Genomic DNA, 17,916 nt, shown 5'->3' on the forward strand with positions numbered 1-17,916 from the left:
GGGGTCACCCACATGGTGCCCATCTACAAGGGCTATGCCCTCCCCCATGGCATCCTGTGTCTGGACCTGGCTGGCCAGGACCTGACTACCTCACGAAGATCCTCACCGAGCTCGGCTACAGCTTCATCACCACGGGTGAGCAAGAGATCGTGCGTGACAAGGAGAAGCTGTGTTGCCCTTTGAGCAGGAGATGGCCACCACCACATCCTCCTCCTCCCTGGAGAAGAGCTGTGAGGTGCCCTATGGCCAGGTCATCGCCATTGGCAACGAGCAGTTCCAGTGTCTGGAGGCACTGTTCCAGCCTTCCTTCCTGGGCATGGAATCTTGCAGCATCCACAAGACCACCTTGAACTCATCATGAAATGTGACGTGGACATCTGCAAAGACCAGTATGCCAACACGTGCTGTCTGGCAGCACCACCATATACCAGGGCATCCCAACAGGATGCAGAAGATCACTGCCCTGGCACCCAGCACCATGAAGATCAAGATCATTGTGCCCCGCCCCAAGCGCAAGTACTCGGTTGGATCGGCAGTTCCATCCTGGCCTCACTGTCTACCTTCCAGCAGATGTGGATCAGCAAGCAGGAGTAAGACAAGTCGGGCCCCTCCATTGTCTACCACAAATGCTTCTAAACGGACTGTGAGCCGATGCGTAGCTTTTGCTGCATAGGTTAATTCTGAAGTATAAATTTGCCCCTGAGGCCGGGCGCAGTGGCTCAGGCCTGTAATCCCTGCACTTTGGGAGGCTGAGGTGGGCGGATCACAAGGTCAGGAGATCAAGACCATCCTGGCTAGCATGGTGAAACCCCCTCTCTACTAAAAATACAAAAAAATTAGCCGGGCGTGGTGGTGGGCGCCTGTAGTCCCAGCTACTTGGGAGGCTAAGGCAGAAGAATGGTGTGAACCCAAGAGGTGGAGCTTGCAGTGAGCCAAGATCGTGCCACTGCCCTCCAGCCTGGGCAACAGAACGAAACTCCATCTCAAAACAAAAACAAAAACGTGTCCCTGGCAAATGCACACACCTCATACTAGCCTCACGAAACTGGAATAAGCCTTCGAAAAGAAATTTGTCCTTAAGGTTTGTATCCAGTATCAGCACTGGATTGTAAAACTTATTGCTGATTTTGACCTTGTATTCAAGTTAACTGTTCTCCTTGGTATTTGTTTAATACCCTATACATATCTTTGATTTCAACCCTTAGTACATGTGGCTTGGTGACTTCGTGGCCAAGGTAAGAACTGGCTTGTGGAAGACAGGTCGGTGGCTTGGTGAGTCTGTGTGGCCAGCAGTCTCCGATCTGTGCAGTGTATTAATGTGTCAGAGCTGAGTATTCTGGGATTTCTGTAGAGCCTGGTAAGGGCTCCTGAACCAATTGTTTCTATCTTGCCGGTCTATCTGGGTTAGAAAAGTCCAAGCCGTAGGACCCAGTTTCCTTTCTTAGCTGATGTTTTCCTGCCAGAACACCATGAGCTGCTACTTGTCTTGAGTTGGAAGCAGTTTGCATTTCCACCTGTAAATGTATTCATCCTTTTAATTTATGTAAGGTTTTCTTGTACGCAATTCTCGATTCTTTGAGATGACAACACATTTTGTTTTTTTACCGTTATGTGAGAACATCAGGCCCCGGCAACATGTCATTGTGTAAGGAAAAATGAAAGTACTGCTATAAAAGAAACAAAAAAATTGGCTGGGCACGGTGGCTCACGCCTGTAATCCCAGCACTTTGGGAGGCCGAGGTGGGTGGATTGCTTGAAATCAGGAGTTTCAGCCTAGCCTGGCCAACATGGTGAAACCCTGTCTCTAGTAAAATGCAAAAGTTAGCTAGGTGTGGTGGCAGGTGCCTGTAATCCCAGCTACTAGGGAGGCTGAGGTGGGAGAATTGCTTGAACCCAGGAGGTGGAGGTTGCAGTGAGCCGAGATCACACCACTTCACTCCACTCTGGGCAACAGAGCAAGACTCCCATCTCAAAAAAAAAAAAAAAATCAGGAGTCTCACTGAGGTAGTAGCTACAGTGAGCAGATACCATCCCTTAGGGGTTGGGGAACAAAGGGAAAAGATTGGGATGAATAGAATTTAGAATTCTGAAGGAGGGCACAGTGGGAAGATGGGGAAGGCCTGCCTCCGGCCCTTGTATCTCTAAGGGGCTGTGCTGAGGCTGATTCTAGGAGCATGGGGGAAACTGCACACTGGAAGCAGACTTGCCTGGACAATACTGCTCAACAGAGGCAGATGCAGGGAGCCTGTCGCTTTCTCCTCCAAGCTGTAATCCCCTTCCTGCTGGTTTGCAGAGGGTCTAGCCCAAGAATCACAACGCAGAACACAGAACAGGGGATTCAAAGCTGAGATGATGGTGACCAGCACTCCCCTCAAACACTGACTCAGGGTTTGCAGGTACTGGGACGAGGTTCTAAATAATATGTCCCTTTTCAGTTCAAAGTTTCCAAAAAAAAAAAAAAAAAATGCAGTATTTTAATGAATCCACCTTGGGAAAAAAATTATAATAGCGTCCACATCATTAGCAGCTCACAAGAGAGTTACTTTTCACTTACATAGTCACGATTGATGAGTACTAGCAGTTCGCAGACACATTTTAAGTGATTTTGATTTCAGATTCAGATGAGAAGCTAATTTCGTTTTTTTAAAAAACAGGGTCTGTAATTCATTACACAGATAAAAGATCATTTGCCATTAAATATTTTGTTTCCTAAGTGCAGGTATATGTAAACAAGTGAAAGTGATGCAACCCACAAATAGTCCTAATTCAAGTGCTAGAGAATTTGACAGTTTAGTTGATGGGTCAGAAAACTACAGGCTTCAGGTCAGACCTAGCATGCTGCCTACTTTGGTTTCTTTTTTTTTTTTTGAGAGGGAGTTTTGCTCATTGCCCTTGCTAGAGTGCAATAGCGTGATCTTGGCTCACTGCAACCTCCATCTCCCGGGTTCAAGCAATTCTCCTTCCTCAGCCTCCTGAGTAGCTGGGATTACAGGTGCCTGCCACCATGCCCAGCTAATTTTTGTATTTTTAGTAGGTCAGGCTGGTCTCGAACTCTTGACCTCAGATGATCCGCCCACCTTGGCCTCCCAAAGTGCTGGGATTACAAGCGTGAGCCACCGTACTCGGCCACTGCCTACTTTTTATAGTTTTACTAGTAACATAGCCACAGTCGCTCATGTACAGCTTTACACTTCCCTGCAGCAACACAGGAGTTACAATAGGCCATATGACCTCCAAAGCCTAAGTGTGGACTCTTCTAAGGTAACGTTTTATGTGACTCATGAGGTTTCTTTTTTTTTTTTTAAATACAGAGTCTTGTTCTTGTCACCCAGGCTGGAGTGCAATGACACAATCTTGGCTCACTGCAACCTCCGCTTCCCGGGTTCAAGCGATTCTCCTGTCTCAGCCTCCAGAGTAGCTGAAATTACAGGCACCCACCACCATGCCTGGCTAATTTTTTTGTAGTTTTAGTAGAGACAGGGTTTCACCACGTTGCCCAGGCTGGTCTCAAACTACTAACCTCAGGTGATCACCTGCCTCGGCCTCCCAAAGTGCCGGGATTACAGGCATTCCACCACACCCAGCTGAGGTTTCTTTTTTAAATAATGAAAATATGCCTTACCAGACAACTTGAAACATTTAAGAATTGAATGTTTGTAGTAATTTTTTTTTTTTTTTTTTGAGACGGAGTCTTGCTGAGTCGCCCAGGCTGGAGGGCAGTCGCACAATCTCGGCTCACTGCAAGCTCCGCCTCCTGGGTTTGCGTCATTCTCCTGCCTCAGCCTCCAGAGTAGAGTAGCTGGACTACAGGCGCCCGCCACCACACCCGGCTAATTTTTTGTATTTTTTAGTAGAGACAGGGTTTCACCGTGTTAGCCAGGATGGTCTTGATCTCCTGACCTCATGTTCCACCTGCCTCGGCCTCCCAAAGTGCTGGGATTACAGGTGTGAGCCACCGCGCCCAGCTGAGAGAAATGTTTTTTAAGGACCAAATTTGATGTGTTTTAACCTGACCACACTTTATTCTGCTCCACACGATTCCAGGGCTAAATCAGTAAATCCTAGTCCAAATTCCTGTTATAGGAGAGGCCCTGAATATAATCAAAATGAAACGATCAGTTTACCTGAAATGCTTTGAGAAGAAAAAGTAGGAAAGCCTGCCATTTGTCTCTTAAAAACTCTAAGTCAAGAGGGGGAAAAAAGCCATTTTCAAGACTACAAAATTGTAGTGCACACTAAAGGTTGGAAACCACCTTTGACACCACCTGGGCAACACGGCAAAACCCCATCTCTACCAAAAAAAAAAATTAGCTGGCTGTGGTGGTGCTTGCCTGTAGTCCAGCTACTTTGGAAGCTGAAGTGGCAGAATCACCTGAGCCTGGGAAGTTGAGGTAAGCCATGATGGCACCATTGCACTGCAGCCTCAGTGACAGAGACCCTGTCTCCAAAAAAAAAAAAAAAAAAAAGTGAAGCACCAATGGCATCTCATAATCCACAACTCATATTCTTACTAATATGCATGTTAATTTTAATTTTAAAAATTAACTTATGCCTCAGGGACGCTATCCTTTGTTTTCTTTTTTTTTTTCGTAAATAGAGACAGGGTCTCACTATGTTCACCAAGGTGGTCTGAATTCCTGGCCTCAAGCAATCCTGCCTCAGCTTCCCAAAGTGCTAGGATATTACAGGTGGGAGCCACTATGTCTGTCTGTCTGGACTTTTTTTCTTTTTATTTTCTGAAGACACTGATGACAACTTTTATATTTTTTTAAGATACAAATTTGTCAATGAATAAAACAACTTTCAGATTCAAATCTTCCAAAAATTCCTAAAATCCAACTATTTCTGTTCACAATGAATGTACTTATTAAAAACTTTTCAGAGGACAAAAAAGTGATGCAGAAGAAACATTAATGTTCAAGCAACTTAAAACAAAAAGGTAGATTTAATGCAATAACAATAATCTGAGGATAAATAAATCCACGACAGACTTTAAAGTTTGCAAATCTGTTTCCTTTCTTTGCAGAGAGAATGGTTTTCTGAAAGCACATAGGACTGAAGATGTCAAAACAAAACTTAATTTCTTAGTCTCCAGGTGACACAGGCTTGGTCCTCTCTGCTGCCCTCCGAACACTTGCCACTGGCCAAGATGGTAGTTTCTCTTGTTTAGCTCAGGATGGATGTTAGTTTCAAGAATAACTGGATGGTTTGTTTCCTGAATCATCTTCTTGTGAGCCCATACTCTGTAAAGGGAAAGTGAAGTTATGTATTTATGTTTGCTTTTATCGAGGGTTCCCCAGCAGCCCAATAAGCACACCAGTTACCCTGTCCCTCCCAGAACAAAGCCACCCTGTGAACAAGGGCAGGCAATTCCAGGAACCACCCTAAGCATCCCTAAGTGTACTTCCAGGCCATTGTTTGAAAATGCTCTCAACTAGTATTTCTCCATGACCGTACTGGTAAGGGTTTCAAGAAATATTTAGTAACCTGAAACTTAATTCCTGTGCCTGATGTGACAACGCCCCTCCTTCTCCACCCAGCCTACTTCTTATAACAAGGGGAACCCTCATCACCTTTTGTACAAACTGAGGGTTCACTGTGATCTCCTGGTCCATGGCTTTCAGCCGCTCATCCAGCTCTATGCACTTCAGCATCTGCATGACAGGCACATTAGAAGGTGGTCAGCAGCAGGTTTAGGTCAGCTGCATCCTTTCTAACTTCGACTGTTCACAAGGGCGCTGTAGGTTCACAATCTCTTGACATGAAACCCCTGGGGCCACATGGGTTTTGGAGCCAGCGTATTTTGGACTCAGAAAGCTAATACATGTACCATATAATACCCAACATCCCACCCAGCAGGATCTAGGCAAACCTCATAATCAAACACGTAGTATCTTTTGCAGGGAAACTGGAGTATATTCACACTGAGATCAATGAAGACTAGACACCATTTCAGGTGACATTTTGCGATCAAATTGTTTTAAAAAAAGTTTTCTGAGATTTAATATTCAGTTCACTTCACTGCTCAGAGGTAAAAAACAGAGACCACCCACAAAACGCCCCCTTCAGCCCCCAGAATCAGGACAGCATGCCCTCAGGAGACAGGCTGCAGCCCAGTGTTGCCTGAAGGGGACTGTCAGGGAGGGCTTTGCTCTTCTCCTCCAGCCACCCCAGCTCTGCTTCTCACATAGCTCCAGAGATGTTTCCTGATCTCCCAACCTGGAACTCCAGACATTTCAGCAAAAACACAAGGCTCTATGTTGTAAGTGGCAGCTGTGAATAGATAAAGTTATACTAGGGCCTTTAAGTGTTTTCAGAGTTAAGGGAGGTTTTGATGAGCTAGCTGGGATATCTAACCCACCATTTATTTATAGCCATACAATCTGGGAGAGTTTTGATTTTTGAGACAGTCTCCCTCTGTTGCCCAGGCTGGAGTGCAGTGGCACGATCTCAGCTTACTGCAACATCTGCCTCCCAGGTTCCAAGAGATTTTCCTGCCTCAGCCTCCAGAGTAGCTGGGATTACAGGCACAAACCACAACACCCAGCTCATTTTTTATGTTTTATTCTTTTTTAGTAGAGACAGGGTTTTGCCATGTTGGCCAGGCTGGTCTTGAACTCCTGACCTAGGTGATCCACCCACCTGAGCCTCCCAAAGTGTTGGTATTATAGGCATGAGCCACCACACCCAGCCTGGAAGAGTTTTAAGCAGCCCATTCTGGGTTTATTTTGTTGTTGTTGCTTTTCTTGAGACAAGAGTCTTGCTCTGTCACCCAAGCTGGAGTGTGGTGGCACAATCTTGGCTCACTGTAACCCCCATCTCCAGGGTTCAAGCGATTGTCCTTAAGCAGCCCATTTTGAAATTAACTTTCTAGTAACTAAGATGTTCATAGACTGGGAACTACCTGTACTTAAAACTAAAATTATCCTGGAACATAGAAGCAGTATTTCAAATACATCTCGACCATCAATTAAAAAAATAAAAACCTGGCATTCATGTTTACCTCCTGATCAATATTATGAAGCATGGCTGGGTTATTATATTTTTCAGGGTTATCATGGAAACTGACCATACCATCCTTCTGGTTAATACTTGCAAAAATCTCACCATCTTCTATCTACAAAAAAAAAAACAAAACAAAACAGGAAAGCAGTTTAGATCTGAATGCTATATGAATAGTCATCCAGTATAATCAGAGAGAAGCATAGAAGGCAACATGGATATAAATAAACTTGTATATTTTTAAGTGCCATGTTTATCCAAGTATTTATTAAATACCTACTATTTGCTAGGCAGCATTATCGATGCTAAGAGGTATAAAACTGATACACACACACAAAATCCCTGCCCCTGCATTTTTGTTATTGAGGTGAGGTTCACACAACATAATTAACCATTTAATTTAATTTATTTATTTGAGATGGAGGCTCGCTCTGTCCCCCAGGCTGGAGTGCAGTGGTGCGTTCTCAGCTCACTGCAACCTCTGCCTCCCGGGTTCAAGCAATTCTCCTGCCTCAGCCTCCCAAGTAACTGGAATTATAGGTGCCTGTCACCATGCCAGGCTAATTTTTTTGTCTTCTGGTTTTTTTTGAGATGGAGTTTCGCTCTTGTTGCCCAGGTTGGAGTGCAATGGCCTAATCTTCACTCACTGCAACCTCCGCCTCCTGGGTTCAAGAGATTCTCCTACCTCAGCCTCCCGAGTAGCTGGGGTTACAGGCATGCGCCACCACGCCTGGCTAATTTTGTATTTTTAGTAGAGATGGGGTTTCTCCATGTTGATCAGGCTGGTCTTGAACTCCCGACCTCAGGTGATCCACCCACCTCGGCCTCCCAAAGTGCTGGGATTACAGGCATGAGCCACCGCGCCTGGCCATTTCTTTGTATTTTTAATAGACATGGGATTCACCATGTTGGCCAGGCTGGTTTTGAACTCTTAACCTCAAGTGATCCACCTGCCTTGGTCTCTATTTTTAATAGACACGGGATTTCACCATGCTGGCCAGGCTGGTTTTGAACTCTTAACCTCAAGTGATCCACCCGCCCTGGCCTCCCAAAATGCTGGGATTACAGGCATGGGCTACCACGCCTGGCCTACCATTTTAAAGTGAGCAATTAATTGGCACTGAATGCATTCTACAATGTTGTGCAACCACCATCTCTAGTTCTGGAGCGTTTTCATCACCCCAGAAAGAGGTCCTAGGCCCATCAGCAGTCCCTCCCCATTCCCTCCTCTTCCTCCCAGTCCCTGGAAACCACCAATCTGTTCTTGTCTCTTATGGATTTGCCTTTTCTGGATATATGAATGGAATCATACACTATGTAATCTTTTGTGGTCTGGCTTCCCTTAGCATGATGTGTTTGAGGTGCCCTTGCATTTTTCAACATCAACTGCATTGAGATATAATTTACATTGCCTTTTGTTTTTGAGATGGGGTCTCGCTGTGTCGCCCAGGCTGGAGTACAGTGGCTCGATCTCTGCTCACTGCAACCTCCACCTGCTGGGTTCAGGGGATTCTCCTGCCTCAGCCTCCTAAGTAGCTGGGACTACAGGTGCATGCCACCATGCCCAGCTAATTTTTTGTACTTTTAGTAGAGATGAAGTTTTGCCATGTTGGCCAGGCTGGGCCACTGTACTTTAAAAAGTAAAGCCTGACAGGTTTTCATTTTATCCCAGTGGAAACTATCCTCTGATTCTTCAAGATAACTTCACTACCACTGGGGATTCCAAGATAGATTCAAGGTCTATATATCATTTATTTGCATCAGTTACTGGGGATTTATTTGACTGATCCTCAAAGCCAAATCTTGCCCATGAAGTCAAAAAGTGAGATACCAATAAAAGTGCCAAACAGGTATTTAATTTCTAACAAGATGTTCCACACAGTGATAATCACTTGTCCATTTGTTAGCAGTGAAACTGCTGGCCTACTCCTCTCTAGCTTTGGAAGGGATAGATGCCAGTTAGTGAAACAGCAACCAGCCCAATACATATTATATAAAATGCATAGTTCTCTATATGATCACAGAGAGCTGCTGCTTTAAGCAGATGGAATGTACCTAAGCAAAATTTGGAGTTACCTTCACCACAGCAGCACTATTCATAATAAAGAAATCAGAATTGGAAACAACCCCAATGTCCAACTATTTATTTATTTATTTTTTGAGAACGAGTCTTGCTCTGTCGCCCAGGCTGGAGTGCAGTGGCACGATCTTGGCTCAATGCAAGCTCCGCCTCCCAGGTTCACACCATTCTCCTGCCTCAGCCTCCCAGTAGCTGGGACTATAGGCACCTGCCACCATGCCCAGCTAATTGTACTTTTAGTAGAGATGAGGTTTCACTGTGTTAGCCAGGATGGTCTTGATCTCCTGACCTCGTGATCTGCCCGCCTCAGCGTCCCAAAGTGCTGGAATTATAGGTGTGAACCATCTCACCCGGCCTATTTTTTTTTTTTGAGACAGGAGTTTTGCTCTTGTCACCCAGGCTGGAGTGCAATGGCATGATCTCCAGTCACTGCAACCTCCGCCTCCTGGGTTCGAGCAATTCTCCAGCCTCAGCCTCCCAAGTAGCTGGGGTTACAGGCACCCACCACCATGCCCAGCTAATTTTTTTTTGTATTTTCAGTAGAGACAGGGTTTCACCATGTTGGCCAGGCTGATCTTGAACTCCTGACCTCAGGTGATCCGCCTGCCTCAGCCTCCCAAAGTGCTGGGATTACAGGCACCACGCCCACCCTGTCCAACTAATTAAAATGGAAAGGCGTATCAAACACTGGAACATTGCAGCCTTGAAAATGAATGAACTACGGCTACATACAGCATCACACATGACTCTCACAATGCTGAGCCAAAAAAACCAGATCCCCAGAAAGTATGTGCTGTATGTTTCCTTCTACATTAAGCTCAGAAACAAACACAACTAAAATAGGATGTTAGAAGTCAGGATGGGAACGACCTTTCTAGAGAGGCACAGAGCTGGAAGCAGGCATGAGGGATCATTTTCCAGGTGCTGGTCATATTCTGTTCCTTCTAGGTGTTGGAATCTTTGTGAAAATGTGTTTAGTCGTACAGTTAAGTGTACTTTTCCAATGTTTACTTTAAAAAAAGAAAAAAAAACCCTGCCCTCACAGACCTTTCATTCCAGGAGAAGGGTTTCTAAAGCCTGGCAGTTCTGACATTTGGGAGCATATAATGCTTTGGTGTGTGGGCTGTCCTGGGTACTGTAGGATGTTTAGCAGCATCCCTGGCCTGTATCCATTTGATGCCAGTAGCACCCCCATCTATGAAAACCAAAACTGCTTCCAGATGTTGCCTAATGTCTCCTGGCAGACAAAATCACCCTCAGAGGAAAACCACTGCTCCAGAGCCTGTCAGGGTGTCTGGGCTGGTTAAGCAGGGTTCAAAACTCACAACCACTTTGACCCCTCAATGCATTGCTAGCTTGCATGTCCTGTCTGGTGTCATAACCACTCATGTGTTTCTTCTCACTCACACTGAAGAGGGAATTTCTTGGGGAAAGAGTCTATAGCTTACTTATTCTGTGCAAGCCCTGTGGGATTACTAAGATGCTCTTAGCAGACACAAGTCATAGAGGTATGATTTTGTTTGGTGTGTACATGTTTTGAGTGGTAGGTTGAAGCAAAAAACCCTTTAGAACACTTGTAAATTGAACTATCAAAATGAAATACTCAGCTGGGTGCAGTGGCTGGATCCAGCTGTAATCCCAGCACTTTGGGGGGCCAAGGTGGGAAGGTCACTTGAGGCCAGAAGTCTCAAGTTATGCCTGGCCAACATAATAAGACCCTGTCTCTATAAACAGTTTAAAAATCAGCTGGGTGTGGTGGCACACATCTGTAGCCCCAGCTACTTGGGAGGCTGAAGTGAGAAGATCATTTAAGCCTAGGCAGTCAAGGCTGCAGTGAGCCATGATTACGCCACTGCACTCCAGCCTGGGCAACACAGCAAGACCTTGTCTCAATAAATCAATCAATCAAAATACGGTATTCTGTTATCACAAGGGAAACTAGTTTTATTACTCCTAATTCTGAAATCATACAGGGGGTCATATGAAGCTTTGCCTGTCCTGAGCTGAGGACACAGGTTTTCAGTGAACTAAAACCAGATCAGAACTATATACTTATGTAACTGAATAGGTAGGTAGATTACAATACATCACTGTGGCGGGTTATCATACAGTCATTTAAATGATGCTTATCCAAATCAGGAGTGGATGCCTGGTTGGGGTGGGGCTAAGAGTGGGGAAATGCAACTGGGAGGTGATAAAGAGGGAATGTCAGGGCGCTGGTGCTATTTCATTTCCTAAGCTGGGTGGTAAGTCCATGGGTGTGTGCTCTGGCCTCCTTTATGTCAGTGCTGTTCAGTGTAATAATCATCATGGACCAAAACCCTTAGTGAGGGAAGAGGCTGAGTCAGAATGTTAGTCAATGATGTCACTAAGCACACTGTAGTTCAGCAAACACTGTTCAGCAAGATTTCTTGCTGCAGCAGTTGGCTGATGTACGTACTGGCAAAAGCTTGTGATCTCATCACAGATAAGCAGAGAAAGTAGCCCTACGTCATACCTCTTTGTATACCCAAAATATTTCATGAGTGTTATAAGGTTTACAAAAATTCTGATAATGAAAATATGTAAATATAGGCACCTATAATACCAGCTACTCGGGAGGCTGAGACGGGGGAATTGCTTGAACCCTGGAGGCAGGGGTTGCAGTGAGCTGAGATCACACCACTGCACTCCAGCCTGGGCAACAGAGTGAGAGTCTGTCTCAAAATAAAATAAAATAGAAAATAATAAGGAGTACAGGGCTGAGTGCAGTGACTCATGTAATCCAACAATTTGGGAGGCCCAGGAGGGCAGACTGAGCCTAGGAGTTCAGGCCCAGCCTGGGCAACATGGAGAAACCCCATTTCTTAAAAAAAAAAAAAAAATACAAAAATTAGTCAGGCATGGTGGCACATGCCTGTAGTCCCAGCTACTTGGGAGGCTGAGATGGGCGGATTACTTAAACCCAGGGAATTGAGGCTGCAGTGAGCCAAGATTGTGCCACTGCACTCAAGCCTGGGAAACAAAATGAAGCCATCTCAAAAAAAAAAAAAAAAAAAAAAAAGGAGCACAAATAGGACACAAGCCTGGTATGTATATCATATGAGCACACCAAAACTAGAAACCATATAGACTATAAGGAAATAGACCAAATTGTCAATAGTGGTTGACTTTGGAGGTTGCCCAGCTTTTCTCCTTTTAAAATAGTTTCCACAATGAACATCTGTTACAGGAACAAAAATCCAGTAATTAATTTTTAAAGAAATGAAAATCCAGGCCAGGCACAGTGGCTCATGCCTGTAATCCCAGCACTTTGGGAGGCCGAGGCAGGCAGATCATGAGGTCAGGAGTTTGAGACCAGCCTGACCAACATGGTGAAACCCCGTCTCTACTAAAAATACAAAAAATTAGCTGGGCGTGGTGGTGCATGCCTGTAGTCCCAGCTCTCGGGAGGCTGAGGCAAGAGAATCACTTGAATTTGGGACGTGGAGGTTGCAGTGAGCCGAAACTGTGCAACTACACTCCAGCCTGGCGACAGAGCGAGACTCCATCTCAAAAAAAAAAAAAGAAAGGAAAAAGAAAATACACTTACCATGTGCAGAACATATTTTTCTGCCTCCTGAGGTCCAGATAACTGCACGCGACTTGCCATATCTTGTAATGACAGAGTTAAAAAGGTCTGAAAGTCAGAAGCAGAATTAGTCACAGGTAGGAACAACGAAGGAAAGACATTTTATTAAAATGTGTACAGAGCGGCCAGGCACGGTGGCTCACGCCTGTAATCCCAGCATTTTGGGAGGCGAAGGCAGGTAGATCACGAGGTCAGAAGATCGAGACAATGCTGGCTAACACAGTGAAACCCCGTCTCTACTAAAAATACAAAAAAGAGGGGCCAGGCGTGGTGGCTCACGTCTGTAATCCAAGCACTTTGGGAGGCCAAGCTGGGCAGATCATGACCATCGTGGCTAACAAGGTGAAACCCCGTCTCTACTAAAGATACAAAAAATTAGCCGGTATGGTGGCACATGCCTCTAGTCCCAGCTACTCGGGAGGCTGAGGCAAGAGAATCAGAGAATTGCTTGAACCCAGGAGACGGAGGTTGCAGTGAGCCGAGACTGCACCACTGCTCTCTAGCCTGGATGACAGTGCAAGACTCTATCTCAAAAAAAAAAAAAAAAAAAAAAAAGTGTACAGAGCTCTTCCCACTGATGTACAGAATAAATTTGTGGAGATGACTTAAAACCGATGGGCCGGGCATGGTGGCTCACGCCTGTAATCCCAGCACTTTGGGAGGCCAAGGCGGGTGGATCACTTGACATCAAGAGTTCAAGACCAGCCTGGCCAACATAGTGAGACTCCACCTCTACTAAAAATGCAAAATTAGCTGGGCGTGGTGGCAGGCACCTGTAATCCTAGCTACTCAGGAGGCTGAGGCAGGAGAATCGCTTAAACTTGGGAGGTGGAGGTTGCAGTGAGCTGAGATCACACCACTGCATTCCAGCCTGGGCGACAGAGTGAGACTCCATCTCAAAAAAAAATAAATAAGAATAAAAACTGATAAATCCAGTGGTTTGTCATCAATTTCCTAGAGAAGTAATGAAAAAGGATTAATTTTATATGTATACGTAAACTGGAAAGGAATCCTAGGTATGTACATCATTATGAAGATTTTCATCTTTTGAATTTTGTATTAAACGTATCATCTATTAAATGTAATTGAAAAAATAACACTCATTCAAAATTCAAAGTAAACATTTTTAAACAAATGGGGGAATTAAATAAAAGAGGCTACACACTTGTGGTACGTGAGGGAAAACAGTGTTTACCACTGCTCTCTCAGGATCTCATGAAAAGGACCCCTTTCAGAAACACATTAAAAGAGCTCTATTCTTAATGGCAGCTGGCAATATTTACAACAATGGCATTTTCAGAGATGGGCATATTAAAACCCTCATCTTGAAAATTCCTTTTTTTTTTTTTTTAAAGAGATGGAGTCTTGCTCTGTTGCCCAGGCTAGAGTGCAGAGGTGCAATCGTAGTTCACAGCAGCTCACGGGAACCTCCCATTTCAGCCTCCTGAGTAGCTGAGACTACAGGCGTGCACCACTGTGCCCAGCTTATTTTATTTTTTTATTTTTTGTAGAGACGGGATCTTACTTAGTTGCTCAGACTGGTTTCGAGCTCCTGGTTTCAAGCTATCCTCCTGCCTCAGCTCCCCAAAGTGCTGGAAGTACAGGGGTAAGCCACTGTGCCTGGCCATAAATTCTTGATGAGCCAATAATTTTAAAACCTACATATACTTTAGTTCAGAGAACAGTACCCAAGAAACTGTAATTATTGCTAACTTTAATAAGTATACAAGTAGTTTAACGCAAATGAAGACTCAAAAGTCAACATTTTAGCCTGGCCAACACAGTGGGATCCCATCTCTACAAAAAATCTAAAAGTAGGCCAGACACAGTGGCTCATCATGCCTGTAATCTTAGCACTTTGGGAGGCCGAAGTGGGCAGATCACTTAAAGTCAGGAGTTCCAGACCATGCTGGCCAACATGGTGAAACCCCGTCTCTACTAAAAATACAAAAATTAGCCAGGTGTGGTGGTGTGCACCTGTAGTCCCAGCTACTCGGGAGGTTGAGGCAGGAGAATCGCTCGAACCCAGGAGGTGGAGGCTGTGGTGAGCCAAGAACGCACCACTGCACTCCAGCCTGGGCAATACAGCGAGACTCAGTCTCAGAAAAAAAAAAAAAAAAGCAGGTTCAAGAATAGAACATAGAGTATGACCCCAGTTACATATAATTGGGAGACTCTATGCATACACATAGAAAAGAAACAGAGAAGAGGAACCTAGAAAAACATCTACTAAAATGTTAACACAAAGTAATATTTCAATGTCAGAAGTGGCAGATTTAACCCACCCCTAGTTGCCTTCCATCCCAGCCATGCCATCACCTACTGATACAGTCTACCTGTTGAGGCTTCTTTGGATTTTCTAGTAAGAAAACTTGGCTAGAAAAATCCTTTGATGTTTCCCCCTTCTTTTCATTCTAGCACTGGGACATCATGCCAAAAATGGAGCAGCCACTATCACAGATATAACCTTCTGACTAGCTATGTACTTTAAAGACACGGTTCCTGCCCACCATACCTTATGGTAGCCCTTCCCAGGTCCCTTCAGCAGGCAGTGCTTGTGAGCTCAGTGTACCACAATACACCACTTCGTGTCAACACACAAAGGACCCAGGACCTTGATGACTTTGTAAGTCACTGCCCCAGCCCTGGAAAGACCATTTCAAGTTGAGACTCTTCCTGTTTGATCAAAAAAAAAAATTTTTTTTTTTTTTTTTTGAGATGGAGTCTCACTCTATCGCCCGGACTGGAGTGCAGTGGTGCAATCTTGGCTCACTGCAACCCCTATCTCCTAAATTCAAATGATACTCCTGCCTCAGTCTTCCGAGCAGCTGGGATTACAGGTACGTGCCACCACACTTTTGAAACTGTTATTTAATTTTCATTTGCTATTTTGCAATTTAACATCTTTTGTAACATGTACTATCTTTTATGTTTGTTAGCATTTGGGTTCTTTTATCTAAACCTCAATTACTAGTCACAAACAGAGTGCAGCTGTTTTTTAATGGCTACCTCTTGGTAAGGAAAGACAGAAATGTACTTAGAATGGTTCTGTTGGCACTTGGGCCAAAAAGAAAATTTCACAGAGAGAATTAGGCTGCTTGTTATTTAAGTCTCTTAGATCCTGGTCTTTTAAACCTGTAGGTCAAGTTGGTTTTTCTGGCTCACAGATTACACTGGTTTTGATCTTTGAGTTGATTTCTCTTTCATGTTCTTCATTTTTCTCTCATAAATTAACTTTTTACAAATTCACTACTGATTTCCTTCTGTTAGGAAGCTATGGCTAGTCTTTCTAGAGCATTTGGAAGGATTCTATTTCTTGGCCATTGACCCTCTCCTCACCTTCCTTCCTCTTCTCCTTAGGATCCTTTATCCTTGTATAAGGTCTGCCCACCTCAACAGCCACTGGGCTAGGGGAAGTCACCTCTCCCCTAAGTCCTCACATAGCCAAATCCATCAGCCTTTTCCATTGCTGGGTAGCCTAGCAACAAACAGCCCCTATTCTGGTTCCCTGGCTTTTCCCCAACCATCCATCACCATGGCTGACACAAGGCAAAGGATGTGCACAGGAACAGATGTGCCGTGTTCTCAGCAGCTGTGAACTGTGCATCTCTGGTCAGACTTCCCAAGAGAAAAAAGCAATCCTCTATTTGTTGAGCTATAGGATTCCTGTCACTTGCAGCCTATACCTTCCTAAAACACAAAATATTTCATTTTTCATTATTTTTCTGTACTGTTTGAACATTTGATATTAAGCACATTTTCTATAGTCAAAACCCAGCACGTTATTTTCATCTTGAAAATAAAAATTATATAATTGGCTTACATCCTAGAAGTCAATTGCACAAAGTTTGTACAACCCTGGCCTAAATGGTAATGTCCAAGTAGTACTATGTTCACATAAGATGTTCTCATTGGCCAGGCGCAGTGGCTCATGTCTGTAATCCCAGCACTTTCGGAGGCCGAGGTAGGTGGATCACATGAGGACAGGAGCTCGAGACAAGCCTGGCCAACATAGTGAAACCTTGTCTCTACAAAAACCACAAAATATTAGCTGGACGTGGTGGCTCACACCTGTGGTCCCAGCTGCTTGGGAGGCTGAGGCGGGCAGATCACTTGAGCTCAGGAGGCAGAGGTTGCAATGAGCCAAGATCACGCCACTGCACTCCAGCCTGGGCAACAGAGCAAGGTACTGTGTCATGGGGGAAAGATTTCTTATAGAGATCAGCACAGCCAGACAGGTTGCAAGGCTGGTCACAATGCATTGAGGTCTGCATCACTAGCATCCCTTATCTGCCCTGCTGGAGCTGCTGACCTCTCTGAGGCTGCCTTTCACTGTCTCCCAATGTAGCCGTGTCTCCTACCTTTCTTCCTCTTCACCTGCTCCAAATACCCTGCTCTAGCCCTGAAAAGACCAAAGGTATAAATCAAATTCTTTCTAAGAAGCCAATTACAAGAGAGTTCTCTCTCAGCACAGAAATCCTGCCATGCTTTATCCCTGTACCTACTTCCTTAGCTCTGAAAACGGAGAGGCCGGGCGCCGTGGCTCAAGCCTGTAATCCCAGCACTTTGGGAGGCCGAGACGGGCGGATCACGAGGTCAGGAGATCGAGACCATCCTGGCTAATATGGTGAAACCCCGTCTCTACTAAAAAATACAAAAAACTAGCTGGGCGAGGTGGCGGGCGCCTGTAGTCCCAGCTACTCGGGAGGCTGAGGCAGGAGAATGGCGTAAACCCGGGAGGCGGAGCTTGCAGTGAGCTGAGATCCGGCCACTGCACTCCAGACTGGGCGACAAAGCGAGACTCCGTCTCAAAAAAAAAAAAAAAAAAAAAACGAAAACGGAGAGAAAGGGAAACATGGCCCCCAGGGTGTCAGGAGCTGCCCTGTGAAGGTGGCGCTTTCCTCACCTTTGTTAGCCTCTGAATATTCTTCTTATAAAGAGATGACAAGCATTGCTTCACCAGTCCCATGTTGTTATCACGAGTGAAAGTTTCACTGTGCTTATTCACCAGGTTTCGGAGTTCTGAGGGGTTGTTGGTTGAATACACTTGTGCTAACTCGTGGTATGCATTGCTAAGAGGCTAAAGATGCAAAGGAGGGAAAAAATCAGATTAGAACTTCAGAAGAGGCCAGGCGTGGTGGCTCACGCCTGTAGTCTCAACACTTTGGGAGGCCGAGGCAGGCGGATCACCTGAGGTTCAGGAGTTCAAGACCAGCCTGACCAA

The 17,916-nt window shown here is 45.0% G+C and overlaps 1 protein-coding gene across 5 annotated transcripts in view; it reads right to left on the reverse strand.

The window, feature by feature from the left end:
• Window positions 1-4,926: 4,926 nt before the first annotated feature.
• COPS3 (COP9 signalosome subunit 3) overlaps window positions 4,927-17,916 on the reverse strand; it is a 38,419-nt gene continuing 25,429 nt past the window's right edge. For all 5 annotated transcript variants that reach the window (XM_045375286.2, XM_045375285.2, XM_065532831.2 and 2 more), the window contains 5 exons: window positions 17,599-17,772; window positions 12,654-12,740; window positions 7,004-7,117; window positions 5,574-5,654; window positions 4,927-5,243 (listed from right to left, as the gene is read on the reverse strand). In XM_045375286.2, coding sequence (XP_045231221.1) covers window positions 5,190-5,243; window positions 5,574-5,654; window positions 7,004-7,117; window positions 12,654-12,740; window positions 17,599-17,772 — 510 coding nt within the window. In that variant the 3' untranslated portion in view covers window positions 4,927-5,189. The remainder of the gene's footprint in view (window positions 5,244-5,573; window positions 5,655-7,003; window positions 7,118-12,653; window positions 12,741-17,598; window positions 17,773-17,916) is intronic.

This window comes from Macaca fascicularis, chromosome 16, assembly GCF_037993035.2.
Source record: "Macaca fascicularis isolate 582-1 chromosome 16, T2T-MFA8v1.1".
Taxonomy (NCBI): Eukaryota; Metazoa; Chordata; class Mammalia; order Primates; family Cercopithecidae; genus Macaca; species Macaca fascicularis.